Source organism: Chelonoidis abingdonii, chromosome 12 (assembly GCF_003597395.2).
Source record: "Chelonoidis abingdonii isolate Lonesome George chromosome 12, CheloAbing_2.0, whole genome shotgun sequence".
Classification (NCBI taxonomy): domain Eukaryota; kingdom Metazoa; phylum Chordata; order Testudines; family Testudinidae; genus Chelonoidis; species Chelonoidis abingdonii.
Window position 1 is genome coordinate 302,034 of NC_133780.1, and position 26,390 is coordinate 328,423.

General features: G+C 57.7%; 1 protein-coding gene across 2 annotated transcripts in view; it reads left to right on the top strand.

Moving 5' to 3' along the window:
* The first annotated feature begins 9,329 nt into the window (after window positions 1-9,329).
* Window positions 9,330-26,390, top strand: part of COL11A2 (collagen type XI alpha 2 chain) — a 49,493-nt gene continuing 32,432 nt past the window's right edge. For both annotated transcript variants that reach the window (XM_032788374.2, XM_075071529.1), the window contains exons 1-20: window positions 9,330-9,386; window positions 10,334-10,375; window positions 10,495-10,557; window positions 11,020-11,094; window positions 12,569-12,655; window positions 13,675-13,731; window positions 14,967-15,020; window positions 15,740-15,793; window positions 15,887-15,940; window positions 16,649-16,702; window positions 17,572-17,625; window positions 17,854-17,898; window positions 22,396-22,449; window positions 22,542-22,586; window positions 22,966-23,019; window positions 23,166-23,210; window positions 23,337-23,390; window positions 25,127-25,171; window positions 25,482-25,535; window positions 26,008-26,052. In XM_032788374.2, the coding sequence (XP_032644265.2) occupies window positions 9,378-9,386; window positions 10,334-10,375; window positions 10,495-10,557; window positions 11,020-11,094; window positions 12,569-12,655; window positions 13,675-13,731; window positions 14,967-15,020; window positions 15,740-15,793; window positions 15,887-15,940; window positions 16,649-16,702; window positions 17,572-17,625; window positions 17,854-17,898; window positions 22,396-22,449; window positions 22,542-22,586; window positions 22,966-23,019; window positions 23,166-23,210; window positions 23,337-23,390; window positions 25,127-25,171; window positions 25,482-25,535; window positions 26,008-26,052 (1,044 nt within the window). In that variant the 5' untranslated portion in view covers window positions 9,330-9,377. The remainder of the gene's footprint in view (window positions 9,387-10,333; window positions 10,376-10,494; window positions 10,558-11,019; window positions 11,095-12,568; window positions 12,656-13,674; window positions 13,732-14,966; window positions 15,021-15,739; window positions 15,794-15,886; window positions 15,941-16,648; window positions 16,703-17,571; window positions 17,626-17,853; window positions 17,899-22,395; window positions 22,450-22,541; window positions 22,587-22,965; window positions 23,020-23,165; window positions 23,211-23,336; window positions 23,391-25,126; window positions 25,172-25,481; window positions 25,536-26,007; window positions 26,053-26,390) is intronic.

A 26,390-nucleotide genomic window follows, 5' to 3' on the forward strand; every position in this document is an offset into this window, starting at 1 on the left:
AGGTGGTGGAATCTCCTTCCTTAGAGGTTTTTAAGGTCAGGCTTGACAAAGCCCTGGCTGGGATGATTTAGTTGGGGTTGGTCCTGCTTTGAACAGGGGGTTGGGCTAGATACCTCCTGAGGTCCCTTCCAACCCTGATATTCTATGAGTCCATGATTAGTGGCGGGTGGGGACTCCAGGCCCAGCAGTGCCCGTCCCCCATCACCCCGTCTGTCTCTCTCTGCAGGGTGACATCCAGCAGCTGCTCATCGCCCCGAACCCGCAGGCAGCCTATGACTACTGTGAGCACCACAGCCCCGACTGCCACGCCCAGCCCCATGCGCCCCAGGCGCAGGAGGCGCAGCAGAGACCTGCCAGGCCCGAGGTGAGGGACATGGAGCAGACCGAGCAGGTCAGGCCTTTGGGTCTGATCTCGGGGAGGATACGGGGCTGGATGGGCCCAGCAGGCTGATCTCGGGGGGGATATGGGGCTGGACAGGCCGGGAGGCTGATCTCATGGGGGATACGAGGCTGGATGGCCTGTGGGGCTGATCTGGGGGAGATACGGGACTGGTCGGGCCTGTGGGGCTGATTTGAGGGGGGTTACAGGGCTGGTCAGGCCCTTGGGGCTGATCTGGGGGGTATTAGGGTTGCCAGGTGCCCAGTATTCGATTGGAATGCCTGGTCGAAACAGCGTGAAAGGTCTGAGCCGTGAAAAGTCTGGTCAGCGGCACAGCGGGGCTAAGGCAGGCTCCCTGCCTGCTGTGGCTCTGCACAGCTCCCAGAAGCTGCGGCATGTCTCCCTTCTGGTTCCTATGCGTAGGGGCGGCCAGGGGGTGCCGCACACTGCCCTGCCCCTGCTCTTGCCCCTGCCCCAAGCACCGCCCCCACAGCTCCCATTGACCGGGAACCGTGGCCAATGGGAGCTGCGGGGGTGGCGCCTGTGGACGGGGCAGCGTGAAGAGCCATCTGGCCATGCCTCCGCATAGGAGCTGGAGAGGAGACATGCCGCAGCTTCCAGGAGCTGCTTGAGATAAGCGCTGCCTGGGCCTCCACCCCTGACCCCCTCCCCAGCACCCCAACTCCCTGCCCCAGCCCTGATTCCCCTCCCGCCCTCCAAACCCCTCAGTCCCAGTCCACAGCACCCTCCTACACCCCAAACCCCTTATACCTGGCCCCACCCCAGAACCCACACTCCCAGCCGGAGCCCTCAACCCCTCTCCCATCCCGACCCACTGCTTCAGCCCAGAGCCCTGTCCCGCACTATGAACTCCTCATCCCTGGCTCCACCCCAGAACCCACACCCCCAGCCGGAGCCCGCACCCTTTCCCACACCCCAACCCCCTGAGCCGGCCCGGTGAAAATGAGCGAGTGAGTGAGGGTGGGAAGAGTGGGTGACGGAGGGAGAGGGGATGCAGTGAGCGGTGGGCAGGACCTCAGACAAGGGGCAGGGCAAGGGGTGGGGTAAGGGTGTTCGGTTTTGTGTGCGTAGAATGTTGGCAAGCCTAGGGGCATATGGGGCTGGTTGGGCCCGTGGGTTTGATCTGAGGGGGCTGCAGAGCTAGTTGGGCCCCTGGAGCAGATCTGGGGAGATACGGGACTGCTGGTCCTTTGCTGATGTTTTCAGGTGCAAAAGGAAAAAACCTGAAACCCCCCAAGGAGACACTGCCGGGTTCATCTCAACCCCCCAGCCCCTACCTGCCCCTCAGATCCCACCCACCCACTGGGACTCCGAACTTACCCCCTAGGGAAACACTGCCAGCTTCATCTCGGGGGCCCAGACCTCCCACCTGCCCTTCATAACTGCTGTCCCCTCAACTCTTCCCCATATGGGGCCACCTGCCCCAGTATTCCCAGCATGCCCTGCTACTTCTCGGGGCCACCTGCCCCCATATTCCCAGCATGCCCTGCTCCTTCTCGGGTCAACCCATCCCTCATGTTCCCAGCATGCCCTGCCCCTTCTCGGGGCCACTCGCCCTCGTGTTCCCAGCATACCCTGCTCCTTCTCGGGGCCACTCGCCCTCGTGTTCCCAGCATGCCCTGCTCCTTCTCGGGGCCACTCGCCCTCGTGTTCCCAGCATACCCTGCTCCTTCTTGGGGCCACCCGCCCCCGTATTCCCAGCATGTCCTGCTCCTTCTCGGGTCAACCCATCCCTCATGTTCCCAGCATGCCCTGCTCCTTCTCGGGGCCACTCGCCCTCGTGTTCCCAGCATGCCCTGCTCCTTCTTGGGGCCACTCGCCCTCGTGTTCCCAGCATGTCCTGCTCCTTCTTGGGGCCACCCACCCCCGTATTCCCAGCATGCCCTGCTCCTTCTCAGATCAACCCGTCCCTCGTATTCCCAGCATGCCCTGCTCCTCCTCGGGGCCCCCCGCCCTCGTGTTCCCAGCATGCCCTGCTCTTTCTTGGGGCCACCCACCCCTGTATTCCCAGCATGTCCTGCTCCTCCTCGGGGCCACCCACCCCTGTATTCCCAGCGTGCCTGCCCTTCTCAGGGCCACCCGCCCCCGTATTCCCAGCATGCCCTGCTCCTTCTCAGGGCCACCCACCCCTGTATTCCCAGCATGCCCTGCCCTTTCTTGGGGCAGGCTGCTCTGGCTCGTGGAGGGGTGGCGGGGTGAACCCCAGAACAGGAGGTTTAAAGGCACTTCTGCTCCCCCCACCCCCCTGCTGCATCCCTGCCCTGAGTGGGGGAACTGAGAGTCAGGCCCAGGGAGGGCGAGTGGGGGAGGGGGAGAACTGGGGCAGGGGGAGCAGACAGACCCCCACACCCTGGTCCAGCCCCTGACCCTCCCCCTGCTGTGGGTTTCTGTTATGATTGTTTTGTTCTCCTCCTTTTCCCCCTTCCACCATCCTCCCCTCCACCCCTGGCGCCCAGTACTTTGATAAGGAAATGGAGTACTATGAGTACCCCGACTCTTACGGGAATAAAGAGGATGGGAATGCACCCCTCCCCACGCTTTTGGGGGGCGAAGTGGAGCAGGTAACCTGGGGGGGCAGGTTCTGCTCGCCCTCTCACGTCCGTCTGTCTGTCCCAGCTCCCGTTGTGTCTGTCTCATCCTCTCATGGCAGTGTCGTCCGTCCATCCATCCATCCATCCATCCATCCATCCATCCATCACTGCTTCATGGCACCCCCTGAGCGGGGGCAGGGAACGGGGCTACTAGTAGGGGGCAAGCCATGCTCTCCCATATTGTAACCTGCTGGTGGGGCCTCTGGGAGGCGGGGGGGCAGAGGGGAGGGAATCCCGGTGGGTGTTCTATACACATGGGAATCCCAAGGACAATGAGGGTTCTGAGATGACCCCCGGAGATTTGGGGTGCTCTGTATGTATCCAGGTCACCAGGGTGGAGAGGCTGCGGGGCGACCCCTGGAGATTCGGGGTGCTCTGAATGTATCCAGGTCTCCAGGGTGGAGTGGGTCCTGAGTGACCCCTGGAGATTCAGGGTGCTCAGAATGTAACAAGCTCCCAGGGACAGAAGGGGTTTGGGGTGACCCTGAGGGATGTGGGGTGCTCCGTACATCAGGGAGTCCCTGTAGCAGCCCCTGCTCCCCGTGAATTCATGCCGTGTGTGTTGTGTTTTCTTTCTGTGCCCGGCTCCTGGTCTGTGTGTGTGTTGCTGCTGCTGCCATCCTCATCCTCACCCTCATCACCTCCATCCTCCTCCTCCTTGCTGTCGCAGCACCAGAAACCCGCCGGGACGGGCCACAAAGCGCCTGCCAAGCCGGCGCCCAAGCAGCAGAAACGGCAGCAACTAACGAGCACGGCCTCAGCCTACGGCAAAGCTCCCGGTGGCGGGAAATCCCCCGGGAAAGTCCCCGGCAACGCCAAGTCCCCTGGCAACGGCAAATCCCCCGGCAACGCCAAGTCCCCTGGCAACGGCAAATCCCCTGGCAACAGCAAATCCCCCGGCAACGCCAAGATGGCAGCTGGAGGGAAACACCTGGCCTTGAAAAATGCCCTGGGCAAGGCCCAGACAGGGGGCATGGTCTACACTGGCGCCGGCGCGCCCAGGAAACACGGCAACAGCTACCAGCAGGTAGAGCAAGAGCGAGGCATCCAGATCGGTGCTGGGCACCCCTCCCCGAGGGAGCAGCACGATCTGAGATCTGTGGGGGGAGCATGCTCCTCCCATCCCCTCCCTTCCCCTCGTCTGTGCGTCTCACTCGTGTCTGTCTGTCTGTCTGTGATGGGGCCATTCGGGAAACGCCTCGGCAACATAAATAAACCAGCAGATGGGGAATGTGGGGAAGCCCCAAATCCCATTCCCTGCCCCCTGAGTCAGCCAGTCCCTGCCCTGGGGCCAGGTGGGAGTCGGCGCCCTCTAGAGGGGACAGGCCCCTGCCCCATCCCCTGCCCCCCTGAGCCAGCCAGTCCCTGCCCTGGGGCCAGGTGGGAGTCGGCGCCCCCTAGAGGGGACAGGCCCCGTGTCCCATTCCCTCCCTGAGCCAGGCAGTCCCTGCACTGGGGCCAGGTGGGAGTCGGCGCCCCCCAGAGGGGACAGGCCCCGTGTCCCATTCCCTACCCCCTGAGCCAGCCAGTCCCTGCCCTGGGCCGGTTGGGAGCCGGCGCCCCCTAGAGGGGGCCAAGGCCCGTGTCCCATTCTACCCCCTGAGCCAGGCCAGTCCCGCACGTGGGGCCAGGGTGGGAGCCAGCGCCCCCTCAGAGGGGACAGGCCACTTTGCACATTTCCTTCCCCCCGAAGCCATGCAGTTCTGCACTGGGCCAGGTGGGAGCCAAGCCCCCCTAGAGGGGACAGGCCCCATGTCGCATTCCCTATACCCCTGAGCCAAGCCAGTCCCCACTGGGGCTGGATGGGAGCCCGGCACCCCCTAGAGGGGACAGTCCCCGCGTGTCCCATCTGACCATTCCACAACCCCCCTGCCCAGAGCAGCCAGTCACACCCTGGCCAGATTGGAGCCAGCGCCCTAGAGGGGACAGGCCGCTGCCCCATTCCCTGCCCCCCTGAGCCAGCCAGTCCCTGCCCTGGGACCAGATGGGAGCCAGCGCCCCCTAGAGGGGACAGGCCGCTGCCCCATTCCCTGCCCCATTCCCTGCCCCCCTGAGCCAGCTAGTCCCTGCCCTGGAGCCGGATGGGAGTCAGCGCCCCCTAGAGGGGACAGGCCTCTGCCCCATTCCCTGCCCCCCTGAGCCAGCCAGTCCCCTCCCTGAGGCCGGGTGGGAGTCGGCACCCCCTAGAGGGGACAGGCCGCTGCCCCATTCCCTGCCCCCCTGAGCCAGCTAGTCCCTGCCCTGGAGCCGGATGGGAGTCAATGCCCCTAGAGAGGACAGACCCCTGCCCCATTCCCTGCCCTGGGGCCAGATTGGGGCTGGTGCCCCCTAGAGGGGACAGGCCCCTGCCCCGTTCCCGCCCCCCTGAGCCAGCCAGTCCGCACTGTGGGGCTGGGTGGGAGCTGGTGCTCCCAGAGAGGACAGGCCCCTGCCCCATTCCCGCCCCCCTGAGCCAGCCAATCCCTGCTCTGGGGCCAGATGGGAGCCGGCGCCCTCTAGAGGGGAAAGGCCCCATGTCTCATTCCCTGCCCCCCTGGGCCAGCCAATCCCTGCCCTGGGGCCGGATGGGAGGTAGTGCCCCCTAGATGGGAAAGGCCCCATGTCCCACTTCCCTCACATTTTCTCTCTGTGTTAATTTATCTTGCACCTTCTTTCCCGTGAATGGACACCCCAAGACCCCCTTGAGTGACGCGGGGTAGTCGCTCCCCGGCAGGGGGCGCTGCAGGGGGGCGCGATTCCATCAGCGATTGGTTTGTCTCTGTGTGTCTGGGAAAACGAGCCGGGATGAATCCAGTTCCGCTGCCCCTGCCCCTTCCCCAGGGCAGGGGGGAGAACAGGAATAGCCTACTAATACTTCTGTCCTCTTTTCCTCTCTCCTCTAATCCATCCATCCCTTTGCATATCTGTCAATCCATCCTCATGCATGTATCTCCATCCATCTCCATGCACTTCCGTTTGTCCACTGCATCCATCCATCCCTGTGCATATTTGCCTGTCTGTCCATCTGTCTGTCCAACCCTTTGCATGTTTATCCATCCATTGCATCCATCTGTCCACATGCATATCCATCCATCCATCCATCCATCCATCCACATGCATATCCATCCATCCACATGCATATCCATCCATCTATCCATCTGTCCTCATGCATATCCATCCTTCCATCCATCTGTCCACGTGCATATCCATCCATCCATCCATCCACATGCATATCCATCGATCGATCGATCGACATGCATATCTATCCATCCATCTATCCATCTGTCCTCATGCATATCCATCCTTCCATCCATCTATCCACGTGCATATCCATCCATCCATCCGTCCTCATGCATATCCATCCTTCCATCCATCTATCCACGTGCATATTCATCCATCTGTCCACGTGCATATCCATCCATCCATCCATCCACATGCATATTCATCGATCGATCGATCGACATGCATATCTATCCATCCATCCATCTGTCCTCATGCATATCCATCCTTCTATCCATCCACCCATCCACATGCATATCCATCCATCCATCCATCTTGCTCCCCTGCCCCCATGACTGCTGTTCCAACTCTGTTCCACCCCGGCAACTGCTGACCCCTACCCCCCCAGGATTTGGGGCTGTCCCCTACAGAGGAGCCCTGGGGGGCTGGTGAGTACCTGGATTATACCCTACCTCCTGACCAGGACCCTGATGGTGACTACTGGGAGGAGACAATGGGGCTGGAGGCAACTCCCCCATCCCCCCTGAAGCCCTGGGCTGAGGTAACCGCCCTGGGGTTGGACTGAGGGGTGGCTAAGGGGCTGGATGGGAAGGAGCAGGGGGCTGAGCTGGCTCCAGGGCGAGGTCTAGCTCCCCACTAGTTCCCACGGCCCCACTATCTGTCTCAGTGAGGTGGGGCCTTAAAGCCTCCCCATGCAATTCAGGGCTGGTCCCCCTGAGAGCTGCCTCTGTTTTGATCCCACGATGGAAGAGATGGAGACCCTGGGGGAGAGGCTCCAGGGGTCAGAGGGGAAAGGACTGAGGATTCGGGACTGGGGGTCAGGACTCCTGGGTTCTATCTCCAGCTCTGGCCGGAGAATGGGGTCTAACAGGTTAGAGCCGGGAGAGTGGGGGCTGGGAGTCAAGGAGGTCTGGGGGATCCAGTTTTGGCACATCTCCTTGATCCTGTCTCCCAGTAGGCGCTGTGCTGTGCATTAATGTGTTGCTGGGTTTCTTCTCCTTCTCCCCCATCCCGTGGGGCAGGAGGCTCCCAGCCCGCCCCCTGCCGCTGCGGGTGAGGACGAGGTGCTTGTGGAGGAGTACATGACGGGGGAGGACACAGCTGTGACAGGGCAGGAGTACGAGTATGTCTATAAGGACTTTCCCGAGGGAGCCGAGCCATCGGAGCTGGGGCCTGTGCTCTCTGCAGAGACCCCCCAGAATGGAGGCGTAAGTGGGGCACGGGGACGTCTCCTCGGGCCCTTCCTCCTGCTGGCCTCTCATAGGTGGTCTTTCTCTGGTCACTTCCTCTTTGTTGTGGTGTCACTTCCTTTTTGTGGTCTTTTGTTGGCGGCATTTCCTGTTGTGGTGTCACTTCCTGTTTATTGTGGTGTCATTTCCTGTTTGTTGTCCTGTGTTGGTGTCTCATGGCATCACTTCCTGTTTGTTGAGATGTCACTTCCCATTCATAGCTCTGTGTTGTTATCATTGTGGTGTCACTTCCTGTTTGTGGCCATTTGTTGGTATGTCCTGGTGTCACTTCCTGTTTGCCGTGGTATCACTTTCTGATGTGTTAATTCCTGTTTGTTGGTGTGTCACTTCCTGCTTTTCATGGTGTCACCGCTGTTTGCCATGTTGTCACTTCCTGTGTGGTGTCATTTTGTTTGTGGCATCCCTGCCTCCTTGTCAGCATTTACTGTTGAGTCATGGTCATTTCCTGTTTGTCGTGACATCACTTCCTCCATGTTGGCTCGGCATCGTGGGGGTCATGGCTGTTCATTGTGGCATCACTTCCTGTTCCCTGCCTTCACTTCCTGCCCAGTGTGGTGGTCGCTTCCTGTCTTTGGCAGTCCTTCCCTGCACCTCACTGACCATTGTGTCACTTTCCCTCCGCCATTCCATTTCCTGTGATGCGTTTCCTCTCTTGTGAGTTCACTTGTTGCTTGGAGTGACATCAGCACCCTCTCCCCCACCTTGTATGTTCAGAGATGGGCCCGTCGTGCCCCGATGGCATCACACCTGATGTTATAACCATGACCTCCCCTGCCTTGGCAATGCCCCTAACCCGCCAGGTCATCCCCACTCTGTGATGTCATCTTATGCCTTGTGATGTCATCCCCATGTACAGCCATCTCTGTTATTCACCCACCTCTCCGAGTATTGCCAGCGCTGGTGTCAATTACCGATTTGGGGGGATAACCCCCAAAAGGGATGCGGTAATTCCTCTCTCCCCACGCTGCCATCTCAATGGGGCTGGGGATTTAGGGCAAGGGGCATCTCCAGATGTGGGCCTTTAAATCTCTCCTCCCCCTGACCCCCTCCCCTGGGGTGTTTCATCTGGTGATGTAACCTGTCCTCAGCTTCCGTTCAGAGCCGCTGTGGGTCGCGATGCGTTGATTAGCTCAGAGCTAACAGAGCATCCTAACTCACGAGGCTCCAAGGGAGCTGGTAGGGGTGAGGGTGGGTTCCAATGAGAAACGGCAGCTGTCTCTCCCTAGGTCCCAGAAGGATAACTGAAGGGTTGGGACAAAATCCTGGGGCCTTCCACAAAGCCTGCCCCAGGTTTACTCTGACTTTACTCCACATTTACACAGACTCTGCTCCATGGACATGCAGACCTTACTCCAGTTTCATTCAGACTTTACTCCACATTTACATAGACCCTGATCTGCATTTACTTCACCTTTACTCCACTTTTATTCAGACCCGGCTCTATTTAAATGCAGATTTTTGCTCCATGTGTACTCCATTTTCACTCAGACTTTACTCCACATTTACACAGACACTGCTCCGTTTTCAGAGCTTTCTCCAGTTTTACTCAAACTTCACTCCTATTTTACTCAGACCTTGGTGAGATGAGCTCCATTTTTATTTGCACCTCGCTTGGACCCTGCTCCATTTTCACTGAGCCCTTGCACCAGTTTTGACTCAGACCTTACTCCACTTTTCCTCAGACCATGGGGGATAGGGAGCCTCAGATAACAGAGCCCGGGGTGGTGCAGCTGAGTGGTGCTGGACAAGCCCTGCTGCCCAGTGCGGGAGCTGGGATTTGCAGGGCTGGGAGGGTGCCAGAGTGGGGCCTCGGATGTGTTATATTGACCGGGCCCCTCTTTGCGGTTATATGTGTGTTACCCCCAGGCTGTGCGCGGAGTCAGAGGCTACAAAGGAGAGAAGGGGGAGCCGGCCGTCATGGAACCGGTAGGTCCCTGCGTCGACTGGTTAGGGGGAGACCAATTGCTCCCACCTGCCCCTCCATTGTTCATGCCTGGACGTTGCCCATCTCTGCATAGTCTGGGCCATGGGGTCCCTCACCCCCATGCAGCCCCCAATGCACCCTGTGGCAGGAGCAGGATATCCTGCTGTGCAGGGACAGAGCCCACCCAGCCCCCAGCGCCTCCTGTCCTGTCTCAGCCCCTGCCCTATTCAGAGATCAGCATGCCCTGCATGCCCCGTCACAGGTCACCTGGGCCTGGAACCCCCCCTGGGTTGTGTGTGCACGATGGACGTAGTGATCTGTAGTGTATGTATGCAGGGGGGCAGAGTGCACATGGCAGGATGAGACGTGTGCGTGTCTGCACACACCTGTGTGAGCAAGCATATATGTATGTGCCTCTGAGCGCATGCATGAGTTTGCACAAGCCCCTGCATGCAGATTGATATTTGCATGTCTGTCAGTGCTTGCACCTGTTACTGTGCATAATTGTGTATTTGCGAGTGCCTGTGTGTGCACATCTAGTTTGCATGTTGGTGTTAGTTCCCATGCGTGTGCATCTGTTATGCACCACGGTGTGTGTGTGTGTGTGTGTATTTGCACACCCTGGTGCATGCATGCCACAATATTTGCATGTTTGGGTTAGTATATGTCGGTGTGTGTGGGAAGGTGCACAGTTGTGTGTTCTCAGCCCATGCCCCTCTCTCCTGATGGGGGGAGTGGGCGAGGGGTGTGCATGAGTCAGGAGATCTTCCCCCTTTTCAAACTCACCTGGGCAGTCCCAAGTCTCTCTAGGGCACCTCATGGCTGGGGACATGTCTGCCCAAGCGTCCTCAGCTGGGGGCTTTATCCCCCACCCGCCCGGCCCACTGTGCCCTCGCCCCACCTGGGCCTGTCACTGGCCTAACCCTGTTCTCTGCCTCTCGTTCCGCAGGGAATGCTGGTGGAGGGCCCCCCCGGCCCTGAGGGGCCTGCGGTAAGAGCCTGTCTGTCTGTCTGTCCATCCGGGGAGTTCTGGGGGATGCTCTGCGGCCGGGGGCAGATCCCCCTGCTGGTGCATTAGTCTCACTGTGTGTCTCTCATGTGTTTCCTCAGGGCATATCGGGGCCACCGGGCACACAGGGCCCCCCGGGACCCCCAGGAGATCCTGGTGAGAGGGTGAGTGCGAGCTGGAACCTGGCCACATGGCAGGGGTTGTGGGTCCAGAATCAGCTCTGGGGGAGACCGCAGCCTCCCTTCGAAGGGAGGCGTGAGTGTGTGTTTGCATGGGGAGGTGTGAGTGTGCGCTGGAGTGGGATGTCATTGTGCCCTCTTGGCTGGGGAAGGCGCTGTGCGTGTGAGTGCCTGGGAGTGTGCATGCGTTAGCGTATGTGATTGTGCATACGCAGCGCCGATGGCCTGGGGTGTTTGGGGATAGGCCAGAGATCCCAGCAAGTGTCAGTGTATGTCAGAGTGTTGGGAGAATATGACACTTGCACTGTGCGTGGGGAAGATTGATGCACCAGTGGGGGAGCTGTGGGTGCTGAGAAGGCAGGGGCAGCAGCAGCACTGTCTGAGGGGAAGATTGCAGCCCCGCCCACCCCATGCAATAACCTCCCACTCTGCCTCTCTCTCCAAAAGGGTCCTCCTGGCCGTTCAGGTCTCCCTGGCTCGGATGGGATGCCTGGACCCCCTGGCACATCTCTCATGCTCCCGGTGAGTGAGGAGGTGTTTGATGGGTTAATGATGGGGCTGCTGCAGTCTGGAATGGAATGGGCTAACGTAGGCTGATTAGGGTCTAGGACAGCAGGGGAAAGTGCTGATAGTGTGACCTAGAACTTGGGTGGCTCTGTGGGATCTAGAATAAAACCAGAAGAAATACTTGTGGGAGCTGGACCAAGGAAGTGTATGGAAGGTTGGGGCTCTTAGGTCTAGAATAAGACCAGGAGAACTAATTGTGTGATCTAGAACCAGAAATGATAATGTGGGTTTGTGGGTCTTGAATAAATCAAGGAAGACTCTCATTGTGTTACCTATAACTAGGGACAATACAACATGTCTGTGGAAGTCTAGGGCAGGCATGAGGATTCAGATAGCAGTATCCAGAACTAGTAGGTGATACAATGGGTCTGTGGGGCTCAAGAACTCAGATACCTAATACCGTAGACTATACAGTGGGCTTGCGGGATCTAGAGTAAAACACAAAGAACTCTGATAGCATGGCCTAGAACTGGGGAGGATACAGTGGGTCAGCTGGATTCTAAAACAAAAAGGGGAACTCTAGTACTGTGATCTAGAACTGAAGATTGTAGAGTGGATCTGTGAGGATCTAAGATATGGGAGAGAGGAGACTGACTCTCTTAGCTAGTCCTTGTTAGTATGTAGTGGGGATCTTTTAATCTAGAACCCAGACAGTAACTCCTAAAACAGAGGTATTTCAGAGTATAAAGCTGTAACAGGTGAGATGAATTCTGCAAATATTACCTAAAACCAGAGAAGATGTCTAGGTCTAGATCAGAAGAAAAACCTTGTATATGTGATCAGGAACTGGAGATTGCACCGTGGGTGGGCCTGTGTGGAATCTAGAACAGGATCGGAGGACTCTGGTGCTATTCTCTGGAAATGTAGTTAACATAATAGGGATATGGGAATTTTGGATAGAAGGGAGAGCCCTTGTAGTGTGATCTAGAACTGGAGAGCACAGTGAGTTGAGAACCAAAAGGCTAGTACTAATAGCATTATCTAGAACCAAAGCTGACGCAGTGAGTCTATAGGTGTCTAGAACAGCAGGGTGAACCCTGATAGCATTACCTGGAACTAGCAAGGATACACAGTGGGCTTATGTGAGTATGGAACAGAAATGGGTACTCTGGTTGTATTACCTAGAACCATAGAGCATGCAGTGGGTCTGTGTGAGTCTAGACGAGAAGGGGGAATACCAAGAATGCAGCCTGGAACTGGATAGGTTGCAGCAAATCTCTGGGAGTCTAGAACAGGCCAGGGAAGCTCCAGCAATGTGATCTGCCTGCCCCCCCATGAAGTGAGAAGGATAGAGCAGGACTTGGGCTCTGGAGCTCTAGGGAGGGCTCCGGGCATGTCTCCCAGGAGCCCAGTTCTGGGATAGCGACGTGAGTTCAGGGATGGCACCGGTGTGATTTTCATACCTGAAGGTTTGTCTTTCCTCCCCCAGTTCCGGTTTGGGAGCAGCGGCGGAGACAAGGGGCCTGCGGTGTCAGCACAAGAGGCACAAGCGCAGGCAATTTTACAGCAAGCCCGGGTAAGTCCAGATGGAGACAGGGCAGGGAGAGTTGGGCTGGGTCAGGATAGGGGGTCCAAGGAGCCTGGAAAAGATCCTGCCTTATTTTCTTCCCTGGTGCCCTGATAAATTTGGTAATCAAGAACCCAGATACCAATGGGTTGTTACCTTTCTAGAGCCTCAGTAGGATCACAATTTATTACCTTTCTAGAACCATGTTATGGGTCACTCTTTTATTACTTTTTAAGGTTCCGTACCAAATAGTGGTTGCGCCCTTCCAGAGCTTCCCCAAGGTCACAATTCACTGCCAGTCTAGAACTGCAGCATAATGGTTTGTCACCTTTCTAGAATCTCAGCAGATCCCTGTTTCTTACCTTTCTAGGTTCATTTATAATCTTATGGTTAAGCAGCTCTTCAACAACATCTCAGTGTACTGCCCTTCTAGAACCAGGGTGAGATTACAGTCGACTGCTCTCCTGGAACCACGGGGGTTACAGTCTGTGCCCACCTAGAACCCTTATAAGTATAACAAAACATTTTACTGCATTTCTAGAACCCCAAGACTATCATGGATCATTGCCTAAAGACCGTGATTTATCTTCCCTTCAAACCTTATTAACCCTCCCGAGTGCTGAGCAAATCACAGTTTCCCCTTTTCTAGAACTCCAATGAGACCTCAACTTGTCACCCCTCTAGAATCCCTGTTCTAGGACCATGCTTGTCCCCTTCTAGAACCCTGCTGACATCACAATGTGCTTTTTCCAGAAACCCCAGTAAATCTGTTGCTTCTTTTCTAGAACACCAAGTGTCGCTGTTTTCCCTCCAGTCTGTTGATGCTGATAAATTCATATTTTATCCCCCTCTTAGATCCCCAGCTGGGACCACGTTCTAATCCCCCCAAACCCCAATAATTCTCTAGATCCCCAAGTTTCCTGTTCAGCCCTGTTCTAATCCCACCCCTTATTCCCTGCTTTGTTCTGAGTTTGGCTGGGATCCTGGCTTGCTGCTGTCTAATTCTCCTTCTCCTCTCTCCCCCCTAGATGGCCCTGCGTGGCCCCCCGGGACCCATGGGATACACCGGCCGGTCTGGGCCCCTGGTAGGTATCTGCTCTGGGCAGGGGTTGTGAGGCGGCATCACTTGATGGCTGGTGCTTTGGGGATGTGTGGGCGGGTGTCAGGCTTAGGGGGACGTGTCGGCTTGTCCCTGGGGTGGGACAAGGAGTGCTGGAGTCACTAGGGCTTCATGTCCTTGTGTTCCCCGTGCTCTGGGAGTGTGGGGCTGGCGTCACTGGAATGTCACGTCCCCGGGTTCTGTGGGTCCCAGCACCCTGGGGTATGGGGGGCGGGGGTAGCGTGGGGGATTGATGTCACTGGAATTTCATGTCCCCAGGTTCTTTGGGTCCCAACACACTGTGGTATGGAGCCGGGGGTAGGGTGGGGGATTGATGTCACTGGAATTTCACATCCCCAGGTTCTTTGGGTCCCAGCACACTGGGGTATGGAGCCGGGGGTAGGGTGGGGAATTGATGTCACTGGAATTTCACGTCCCCAGGTTCTGTGGGTCCCAGCACACTGGGGTGTGGGGCCGGGGGTAGGGTGGGGGATTGATGTCACTGGAATGTCACGTCCCCGGGTTCTGTGGGTCCCAGCACCCTGGGGTATGGGGGCGGGGGTAGCGTGGGGGATTGATGTCACTGGAATTTCACGTCCCCGGGTTCTTTGGGTCCCAGCACACTGGGGTATGGGGCCGGGGGTAGGGTGGGGGATTGATGTCACTGGAATGTCATGTCCCCGGGTTCTGTGGGTCCCAGCACACTGGGGTGTGGGGCCGGGGGTAGGGTGGGGGATTGATGTCACTGGAATGTCACGTCCCCAGCTTCTTTGGGTCCCAGCACACTGGGGTGTGGGGCCGGAGGTAGGGTGGGGGATTGATGTCACTGGAATTTCACGTCCCCAGGTTCTGTGGGTCCCAGCACACTGGGGTGTGGGGCCAGGGGTAGGGTGGGGGATTGATGTCACTGGAATTTAACGGTCCCAGGTTCTTTGGGTCCCAGCACACTGGGGTGTGGGGCCGGGGGTAGGGTGGGGGATTGATGTCACTGGAATTTCACGTCCCCAGGTTCTTTGGGTCCCAGCACACTGGGGTACGGGGCCGGGGGTAGGGTGGGGGACTGGTGTCACTGGAATTTCACGTCCCCAGGTTCTGTGGGTCCCAGCACCCTGGGGAGGTTCTGTGGGTCCCAGCGCCCTGGGGAGATTGTGGGGAGGGTTGTGGTCCTCAGCCCACATGCTGCCCCTAAGTAAACCCCTCTGCTCTGCTATCTTATTCCAGGGGCAGCCAGGGGGCCCCGGGCTGAAGGGGGAAGCTGGAGACTTTGGACCCCAGGTAACAGGCTTGGCCTTGGCAGGAGATCGGGGGGTTGGAGCCCAGCATGACCCCGACTCTGACCCCTGGCTCCTGCTTTGATCTCTTGCTCTGACCCAGGGACATGACCCTGTCACTGACCTCTTATCTCAGCCACTGACCTCTGACCCCTTCATTCTAACCTCAGGAACCTGACCCCTGTCACTGACCCCTGACCCCTTCACCCTGACCTCTCTCTCCAGCCTGTGACCCTGGTCTCTGACCCTGACTCCCAATCATTGGCCCCTGACCAGGGTGAATGACCTGTGACCCTCATCTCTGTTCTGTGACCCTAACTCACGATTAGTGGCCCCTGACCTTGGTGTCTAACCTTTGACGCTGGCAAGTGACCTCTGACCCCTGGTTCAACGCTGGATTTATTTTGGGCTGTTTGGATCCTGTGACTTACAACCCTGACCCAGAGCCGGGATCGCTGCCACCCACCCCTCTGTTTACCCTTTGTTACTTCTCTCTGCCACCCCACCCCTCATTAACCCCTCAGACACTGGGGAAGAACCCCCTGGCCTGACCCCTTGAACCGCATCCCGCCCTGGAGCCTAACCCTGATCCGACCCCCCAGAACCCCCATTAACCCCCAGGACCTTGGAGAGCTCCCACTCCCATTTCTCCCTCTTCTCTTCCCCGCCTTACCGCTTGTGGGGGAAGCTCTGTTCACCCTTTCCCTCCCTCTCTCTTTATAGGGACCCCGTGGGCCGCAGGGCCTGTCTGGCCCCCCAGGGAAGCCTGGAAGGAGGGTAAGTGTGTGGATCCTGGTGGGGATACCCCAGGGTGGGGGCAGTTCTGTGCATGGAGAGCCTCCTCTCACCCCGTCTCTGTGTCTCTGGCAGGGTCGTGCTGGAGCCGATGGTGCCCGGGGGATGCCCGGGGAGCCTGGCATTAAGGTAACAGGGTCATGGCTTCCATGGACAAGGCACTGGATGTGAGCCTGCCCCAGGGACCAACCAGGGCCTGGCCTCCTTGGGCTGGTGATCCACTAGGTCCCAGCACTGTAGATCCACTGATGATCCAGTAGGTCACTGCTCAGGCGACCCACTGGACTGTAGCAGTGTTGATCCAGTAGGTTGCATTGCTGGTAATCCACTAGGTCATTGCCCCTGCGAATCCACCAATGGTCTATGAGATGAAGGCACTGAAGATCATTGGATCACCTGAGCTGGTTATCCACTGATCGTGCATGATCCAGTGGTAATCCACTCTTCTATTAACTCGCTCATTCAGCCTGATGCTCCATTAGCGATCTAGTCATTTGCTGTGTGAGTGATCCACTCAGTGTGTGCACGAATCTCCTGGTGATGCACTGTCCTGGTAACCCACCCACGCAGCATGGGGATCCTCGTGCACCTGTGATCCACTCTAGCACATTAGAGACCCACTAACTCAACCAGCGACCCTCCGGTTCTGCGAGGGAACATCACTGCTTCAGGACCAGGATCCCTGGGGGCTCCCGCGGGACAGGCCCACCATCGTTCCCAGTGGGGATTTGCAGCTTGCCTTCCGGGGATGGGGTGCCCTGGGAGGGGGTCCTGCGAGGGCATCTCCCCAGCTGGGGCATGCTGGTTCAGGGAGCTGTTTTGTGTTTCTCTCTGCAGGGCGACCGAGGCTTTGATGGGTTGCCGGGGTTGCCGGGGGACAAGGGGTACAGGGTGAGTTGCGTTGGCCGGGCGCCTAGCGGTGGGGAGGTGGGGGGACTGTCCAGGTGCACTGTTGGGATCTCCCTGAGAGATGGGGCCGCCCCATGGTCAGTTCTGGCCAGCCCATGTGTGCGCTACACAATTGTGCACCCCCCTTTGAGCATTGATACACACACAGACACCCAAGTGTACACCACACAGCCAGAGCCACCGCCCCCCCTCGCAGTCACACGCCGCCCTACCAGCACACACGAGTGTATCCACGCACACAGATATATACAGTATATATCTATATAGTTCCAGCAGGGCTTGTTTCGGGGCAGACCAACGTCCGGTGCCGAGCCGTTCTGGCCTCAGAATCTACTCACAGTCTTATGCACCCTGCGCAATGCACACAGCCACGCGGAACACTACACTCGCACAACCACGCATGTCTCCACAGCCGTGTCACCACAAACACACCACACCGTGCAGTACACACACAGCCGCTCACTTGTGCAGCCAGGCATGTGCAATCACATAGTCACATAGACACAACCACGCACACGCTAACACTCTCCTAACTATGTGTGCACACACTCAGATACGCAACAATACACACAAAGCCCCACACACGTGCAGTCACACAAACACAGTACACACAGCACACCAGCAGTTGTGCACGTACGCACAACAACACAGCTGTACACAGTTCACAGCACAACACATACATATCCGGCACATTTGCATTGCATCCCCTGCCCTGCAATTACATACTCAGTCACACTCACCCCCATCTCACACACAGAGCCACCCCCAAAGCCTTGCTCATCCCCTGTACATACCCCCATGGCTCCCCGCACGCCCGCCCACCCAGCTGATCCAAGCCTTTGTCCCCGCAGGGTGAGATGGGTTCCCAGGGCATCCCAGGCCCCCCTGGTGAGGATGGACAGAGGGTGAGTAGGAGGGGGGTGAGACTGGGGGGTGGGAGGGAGACTGAGGGGAGCTGAGGTGTCTCCCCGGGGAGGGAGATGTGGGAGAGCTGAAGGGGAATGGGGAGATGGAGGGGGCTGGAGGTGGGGGGAGCAGAGGGAGCTGGAAATGGGGAGCAGGGATGGCAGGGGGGAGCTGAGCTTGCTCCCCCTCCCTGTTCTCTGCCTCACCCCCTTTTTCTCTTCCCCCAGGGAGACGATGGAGAGGTCGGCCCCAGAGGGCTTCCTGGAGAACCGGTACGTCCCCTCCCTCCCTGCCAGGCAGGCAGCAGGAGCTTGTGCCAGTGTGAGAGGGAGCTGCTCCCCAGGGTCGTGCAGAGGGATAATCAGGGCCCCATTTACCCTGCCCCCCCACATGATTTACTCCCCCTCCACTCCGTGGAATTGGGCCCCATGATCCTCACTTTTCTGGCCCTGCCTGAGTCTGCAGAGGGCCTGAAACCACTGCTCTGAGGGCAGGCAACTGCCCCAGCTGAGCCTGGATTCTCAACCCCTTGGCGCTCAGCTCTGTGTTGTTAACACAGAGGTGGGCCAACTTTCTGGCCCGAGGGCCATATCTGGGTATGAAAATTGTATGATGTGACAATATGGTTCTGGCGGGACCCAACTGAGAGTGCCAAATCAGGACCAATTGCTCAAACAGGGCAGTCACAGCCCCAGGCTGGGGTTTTTCCACCTCTAAGGCAAACCAAACCAGCCAGACAAAAGACTTCGGTGTCACCCCTCTGGCTAACCGCAAGTCACACAAGCAATTTCCTTAGACACTCCAGTCTCCCAGTATCACCACCAGTCCCACACGTCCTGGGGATGAATGGTTATGAAAACCAACACCCCAGTAAAAGAAAAAGGTTCTCTCGATCCCAAAGGACCAAGCCCCAGACCCAGGTCAATATACACATCAGATCTTACCCACAAATCACGCTGTTGCCAATCCTTTAGAATCTAAAATCTAAAGGTTTATTCATAAAAGGAAAAAGATAAAGATGAGAGCTAGAATTGGTTAAATGGAATCAATTACATACAGTAATGGCAAAGTTCTTGGTTCAGGCTTGTAGCAGTGATGAAGTAAACTGCAGGTTCAAATCCAGTCTCTGGAGAACATCCCCCGCTGGGATGGGTCATCAGTCCTTTGTGCAGAGCTTCAGATTGTAGCAAAGTCCCTCCAGAGGTAGAAGCAGCATTGAAGACAAAATGGAGATGAGGCCTTTGCCTTATACAGACCTTTCCAGGTGTAAGAACACTCCTTTGTTCCTACTGTGGAAAGTTACAGCAAAATGGAGTTTGCAGTCACATGGGCCAGTTTCTGCACACCCTGCTGAGTCACAAGGCGTATTCGCCTCCTCTCAACGGGTCAATTGTGTAGGTGATGGTCCTTAATGGGCCATCAAGCAGGCTAAGCTGAGCTGACACCAGCTTGTCTGGGGTGTCTCTCAGAACTGCAGCACCAATTTGAAATACAGACAGCATACAGCCAATATTCATAACTTCAACTACCACAATGATACAGACACACAGACAGCATAATCATAACCAGTAACCCGTAGCCTGGTCTTAGACACCTTATATGACCCCCTTTACATAGGATTTGGTGCCACTACAGAACCTTGGTTGCAACCCATGTTCTATATGGTCCCAGTTTATATCAATAACGTCACATATGGCGGGCCACGAAATTGGGGCTCGAAGTGTGGGAGGGGATGAGGGCTCCGTCTGGGGCTTTGAGATCTGGGGTGGAGCCAGAAATGAGGAGTTCAGGATGCAGGAGGGGGCTCCAGGCTGGGGCAGGGGGTTGAAGTGTGGGGGTGGCGGGAGTGAGGGCTTGGGCTGGGGGTGCAGGCTTGGGAGTGGAGCCAGGGATGAGGGGTTTGGGGTGCAGGAGGCGGCTCCAGGCTGGGGCAGGGGGTTGAGGTATGGCGAGGGAGTGAGTGCTCAGGCTAGGGGTGCAGGTTTGGGAGTGGAGCCAGGGATGAGGGTGTTGGGGTGCAGGAGGGGGCTCCAGGCTGGGACCGAGGGGTTCGGAGGGCAAGAGGGGGATCATGGCTAGGGCAAGGGGTTGAAGCATGGGAGGAGGTCAGGGGTGCAGGCTCCAGGTGGCGCTTACCTCAAGCAGCTCCCAGAAGCAGCAGCATGTCCCCACTCTGGCTCCTATGCAGAGACGCGGCACCGACCATGCGGCTCTGCAGTGCTACCCTGTCTTCAGGTGCCACCTCCACAGCTCCCATTGGCTGTGGTTCCTGGCCAATGGGAGCTGCAGAGCTGCTGTTTGGGGCGGGGGCAATATGAGAAACCCCCTGGCTGCCCCTACATCCAGGAGTTGGAGGAGGGCCATGCCGCTGCGTCTGGGAGTCACACAGAGCCACGGCACATGCAGACCGGGGCAAGCCCCTGACTCTGCTCCCCAACAGGAGCACGAAGGCTGGATTAAAAGGTCTGATGGTTTGGACGTGGCCCGCGGGTCATATTTTGCCCACCCCTGTGTTAACGCCTCTCCATAAAATCACCATTAACTATTGAATCTACTGATGGCAAAATCAAAGCCCAACGTTAACTTCTTCACCCCCCTCACTTCAGTAGAAACAAGCCAGTTAAGGGATTACCCCCAAACCTCCATCTGCTCCCACCTGTGTCCAGACTCCCCCCTCTCCTGTGCCCCGGCACCCCTGGTATTGCCGGGACGAGACTCCTTGGTGCCTCGGGAGCTGGCAGTGTGGAGGGGAGGAGTTTGAAATTGGCAGGATTTAGCCAAGGATTAGCACGGTGTGGAAGGGATCCAGATTGGGGCCCTAGACTCCATTTGAAAATCCCCGCCTGGGTCCCTGAAGACGCCGTTAGGGGTGGGCTGAAAACTGGGGGTGCTAGTGCCCTGCTGCTGGGGAGATGTGGGATCGGAATGCAGCTAGCTCTGGACAGGGGAGCGCTGACTAGTGCAGGGAACACTCTGACATATCGGTTTGGAAAATGGGTCCCAGGCAGGGATTGGGGCTGGCACTGTGGTTGGGCTAGGTGTTGGTATTGGGGCTGCCACTGCCATTGGCGTTAGGGTTGAGATCGGCGTTGGGGTTGGTGCTGGGGTTAGGGTTGGCATTAGGCTTAGTATGGGAGTTGACATTGGGCTGGGGTTGGCACTGGAGTTGGCGTTGGGATTGCAGTTGGTATTAGGGTTGGTTGGGACTGGAGTTGGTGGTAGGGTTGGCGTTGATATTGGAGTTGGTATTAGGGATAGTGTCAGTGATAGAGTTGACGCTGGGATTGGTGTTAGGATTGTTGTCGGAGTCAGAGTTGGGATTGAAGCTGAAGTTGGGATTAGGGTTGATGCTGGGATTGGAATAGGAGTTGGTGTTAGGGTTGGCATTGGGGTGCAGAGTTGGCATTGACGTTGGAGTAGGCGTTGGCGTTGGTGTTAGGATTGTGGTTGGTGTTAGGGTTGGAACTGAAGCTGGAGCTGGGGTTAGGGTTGACGCTGGGATTGGAGTAGGTGTTGACGTTAGGGTTGGGTTTGGCGTTAGGACTGTGGTTGGTGTTAGGGTTGGGGTGGACGTTGGGGTTGGTATTAGGGTTGGCATTGGGATTGGAGTAGGCATTGGTGTTAGGATTGTGGTTGGTGTTAGGGTTGGTGTTGGGATTGGAGTAGGCGTTGGCGTTGGTGTTAGGACTGTGGTTGCTGTTAGGGTTGGGATTGGAGCTGCAGTTGGGATTAGGGTTGACGGCTGGGATTGGAGTAGGCATTGGCATTAGGGTTGGGGTTGGCGTTAGTACTGTGGGTGGTGTTAGTGTTGGGGTTGGTATTAGGGTTGGGGTTGGAGTAGGCATTGGCATTAGGGTTGGAGTTGGCGTCAGGACTGTGGTTGGTGTTAGGATTGGGGTGGACGTTGGGGTTGGTGTTAGGGTTGGCGTTGGGATTGGCATAGGCGTTGGTGGCTTTGGGGTTTGGTTGGGTTCGTTTTCTCTTTTCTCCTGTCCCTTCCCCCTCTTGCGGCTCTGTTACATTTACAGATTTGATGCTGTTTGGAAAAGCCACAGCCGGGGGTGGTGGGAGGATGAGAACCCCCCAAAATCCTTTCTCCTGGCACATTTGGTAGTAAAACGCAGTACAAATGCAAGCGTCTGGACTCTCTGAAACACTGGGTTTATCGACAGCCCGAGCGGAGCGAACGTTCCCACATGGTGCCCGATTCCCCATTGCCCAGAATGTTCTTCCCTGAGAGCAGTTCCCTTTTTGGACGAGCCCCCGGAATCTGTTTGGGGTTAGCCCAGTGCTACCCACGGGATGGACGGATGAGCCGTCCAGGGCCGGCCTTGGGGACAGAGCAACACCAGCTGGGGATCTGGCGTGTGGGGTCCCCCTGTGCCTGCCCCTGGAAGACTCTACAAGGGCCCAGCATCTCCCTGAAACTGAAGGGTCTTAGTGCCATGTCCCAGGTTGTTCTGGGGTTTCCCTCCAGCACGCAGCCCAGGGTCTGGAATCAGAGAGGGGCAGGGTCTGCACTACAGAGCAGCGTCCTCATGGGGTCCTCAGCTCCAGGGTTTATGTGTTGCTTGCTCAGTGTGGTGCCGGGAGCGTGGGCTGGTGCAGGGTGTGCATGTATGTATGTGCACACGTGTGCTGCTGTTTACTGGACGGGGGGAGGGTAGTGTTGGGGGCAATTGCTGGCTCCCCCACAGCCCCGTTGGGGGGACCCAGGCCTGGCTTTGTTCCCACAGCCTCACTAACTCTGGTCTCTCCCGTCCCTGCAGGGACCCAGAGGTTTGCTTGGACACAAAGGCCCACCGGGGATCCCCGGGCCTCTGGTAAGTGCCACGCATGGCATCCCAATTCCCCCCGCCCCAGTAACCCCCACCACACTAACCTCCACCTGTCTGTCTGTCTGTCTGCTCGGCAGGGTGTGCGTGGCATAGATGGTCCCATCGGGCCCAAAGGGAACCTGGTGAGTTGGCACGTCTGTCTGTCTGTCTGTCTGTCTGTGCTGCCTGGTCCTGCTATGGACTGGGTTGGAAATGCCCTAGGGCACCCACCCAGGGATGCCAGTGCTGTGAGCTTCTCCTACTGCAGTGCCCCCAGCAGGGGATTCTTGCGCTGTGAGCTTCCCCTACAGCAGTGTCCCCAGATGGGGTCTCCGATGCTGTGAGCGTCTCCTACAGCAGTGCCCTAAATGGGGTCTCTGATGCTGTGAGCTTCCCCTACAGCAGTGCCCCCATCCAATAATCCCAGTGTTGTGAACTTCCCCTGCAGCAGTGCCCTCTCTCCCTTCTGTATAACATGCGGGTGGTTCTGGTTCTAACTCCAGTTGCGTCTGACTGTTACAGGGGCCGCAAGGCGAGCCCGGCCCCCCAGGTCTGCAGGGAACTCCAGGCACCCAGGTAAGGAAAACCCTGTCCCTGAAACAGCCCAGCTCTGAGGACATGAGGATCGGGGGGGTGGGGGACTGGGACCAGGACTCCTGGGTTCTGTCCCTGGCTTTGGGTGGGGAATGGGGGCTGAATCTGACTATGTGTCTCTCTTTCAGGGATTGCCTGGCCCACAAGGTGCTATGGGTCCCCCCGGAGAGAAGGTGAGTGCCCCAAACCTACCCAGCCCCCCAATGTTGTGCAGCCCCCGCCCTCTACACCAGCCTGGGTCACACAACGGGGATCTCTGCTCTGCCAGCTCTGATCTCTGCTTTTCTCTCTGTCCGCAGGGTCCCAGTGGCAAACCTGGCCTCCCTGGCATGCCAGGATCTGATGGGCCTCCTGTGAGTAACGTGCTCACCCCAGCTTCTCCCCTTCTTCCTTCCACCCTCTCCTCCCAGCACCCTGGCCCTCAGACTCCCCCAGCCCCGGAATGGCAATACGATGGCCATGTTTCAGAGGAAGAGAGCCCATACTGTTGGCCTCCTGCACGGCATGGCTCCCTCCTGCCCCTGGGGTGAGAGCCCGGTGGCCATGTTTAACAGGAAGCGGGTCATTGCCATTTCCTCTTGACTCCTTGCCTGACCTTGTCATGGGTGCAAGGGTGGGGCAGCCATGCTTAACAGGAAGTGAGCTATCACATTTCCTGTAGAGGCCCCATCATCATAGGGATGCTCTTGAGCAGTGCCCCCAGCTATGGGGCAATGACTGGTGGCCATGTTTAACAGGATGCGAGCTACCACCACTTCGTGCTGGCCCCCCACTTTCACCCCCTGCTCATGGAGTGAGGACTTGGTGGCCATGTTTAACAGGAAGTGAGCTAGTACGACTTCCTATTGGCTCCCCACTTGCACCCCTGCTCATGGGGTGAGGACTTGGTCGCCATGTTTAACAGGAAGTGAGCTAGTACGACTTCCTATTGGCTCCCCACTTGCACCCCTGCTCATGGGGTGAGGACTTGGTCGCCATGTTTAACAGGAAGTGAGCTAGTACGACTTCCTATTGGCTCCCCACTCGCACCCCCTGTTTATGGGGCGAGGACTTGGTCGCCATGTTTAACAGGAAGTGAGCTAGTACCACTTCCTGTTGGCCCCCAATAGCACCCCTGCTCATGGGGTGAGGACTTGGTGGCCATGTTTAACAGGAAGTGAGCTAGTACCACTTCCTGTTGGCTCCCCACTTGCACCCCTGCTCATGGAGTGAGGACTTGGTGGCCATGTTTAACAGGAAGTGAGCTAGTACGACTTCCTATTGGCTCCCCACTCGCACCCCCTGTTTATGGGGCGAGGACTTGGTCGCCATGTTTAACAGGAAGTGAGCTAGTACCACTTCCTGTTGGCCCCCAATAGCACCCCTGCTCATGGGGTGAGGACTTGGTGGCCATGTTTAACAGGAAGTGAGCTAGTACCACTTCCCGTTGGCTCCCCACTTGCACCCCTGCTCATGGAGTGAGGACTTGGTGGCCATGTTTAACAGGAAGTGAGCTAGTACAACTTCCTGTTGGCCCCCCACTCGCACCCCCTGCTCATGGGTGAGGACCTGGTGGCCATATTTAACAGAAAGTGAGCTAGTACGACTTCCTGTTGGCCCCCAATAGCACCCCTGCTCATGGGGTGAGGACTTGGTGGCCATGTTTAACAGGAAGTGAGCCAGTACCACTTCCTGTTGACGTCGGTTTCCCTTCAACCTGGCTTGGTTGGTTGACCCCGTTAAATGCCAGCGGGTGGGATTGGCCCCAGAGCCGCTGGCCTCAGCTCTGGCCTGGTCCCCAAAGGCAGCTACCCTCATTCACGCCAACCCTGGCCTGCACCCCCTGGTGCAATCAAGCTCCACTGAGCATTCACCCCTAGCTGGGCCAGGTGTCCCCAACGCTTGGTTAAAGGAGTTCAGGTCAAAGGGCAGCTGGGCTATTCCTGCCCCACAGGCAGGGGGCACTGCCCTAGCCACAGGAGCAGGGGTGCGTGTGGGATGTTGGGGTGGCTCCCCAGGCAGGGGGACGGAGCAACGCCCAGTGCTCTGGTGCTGGTGTTAATGATTCATCCCTCTCTGTCTCCTCCCTTTCCCATTCCCTCCCTCTCAGGGGCATCCGGGGAAGGAAGGTCCATCGGGAACCAAAGGTAACCAGGTAAGGGGATAATGTCCACTCCTGCCCCTTCCCGTCGTCCCCCTAGACCCCAATATCCCCTCGCCCCTCAGGCACCGGGGTCAAGCTCCCCTCCCCCCAGTCCTAGCCCTTTCAGACCTTGGCGGCCAAGTCACAACCCCCCAGGTGCTAGGGGTGAGGTACTAAGACCCTGGCCCCCAGCGTGCAGGGCTCAGAGCCCCCGGGGCAGTGGGGTGACATGTCTCCCATCCGAGATTCTAACCCCCCCCAGTAGGGAGCAGGGACACCAGCCACTCTCCCCTGTGATTGGTCTAATCTCTCTCTATTGCAGGGTCCGTCTGGTCCCCAAGGTCCGATTGGCTACCCAGGCCCACGTGGTGTGAAGGTAAGCAGCTGATTGGTCCCAGGACTTGGCGTGACTCTCTGGCACTGGGATATTACCCACATTCTTAGTAAGTATGGGTGAAGGTCCAGAAGCCAGGAGGTTCCTGACCTTCAAGGGGAGAAGAAGATTCTGGCTACAATGGAAAACAAGACACGGACTGTAGCCAATGGGAGCCGGGACTCCTGGGTTCTATCCCCGGCTCTGGGAGGGGAGTGGGGGCTGGTGGGTTAGAGCAGGGGCTGGGAGCCAGGACTCCTGGGTTCTATCCCAGCTCTGGGAGGGTTGGAGGGTGGGGGCACTAGAGCAGGGGGGCTGGGAGCCAGGACTCCTGGGTTCTATCCCAGCTCTGGGAGGGGAGTTAGAGCAGGGGGCGGTGGGAACTGAGAGCCAGGACTCCTGGGTTCTCTGCCTAGATCTGTGGCTGGTCTCTGCAGTGCAGCTCGCCCTATTGAATTCTCCCCATCTCTTCCAGGGCGTGGATGGAATTCGGGGGCTGAAGGGTCACAAGGGTGAAAAGGTGAGTTCTGCTTCCCCGACCCTCAACCGCAGGTCAGACATGTTGCTGGCAGCACTGCACAGCACCCCCTAATGCCAGGCTAGGGGAATGGTGCACAGCGCCTCCTAGTGCCTGGCTAGGGGAATGGTGAACAGCGCCCCCTTGTGCGAGGCTGCAGGAATAGTGCATGGCATCCCCTAAAAAACGAGTCTGGTGGCACCTTAAAGACTAACAGATAAGGTGCCACCGGACTCCTTGTTTTTGTGGCTACAGACTAACACGGCTACTTCCTGATACTTGACGTCCCCAGTGCCAGGTTAGGGAAATGGTGCACAGAGCCCCCTAGTGCCCGGCTGGGG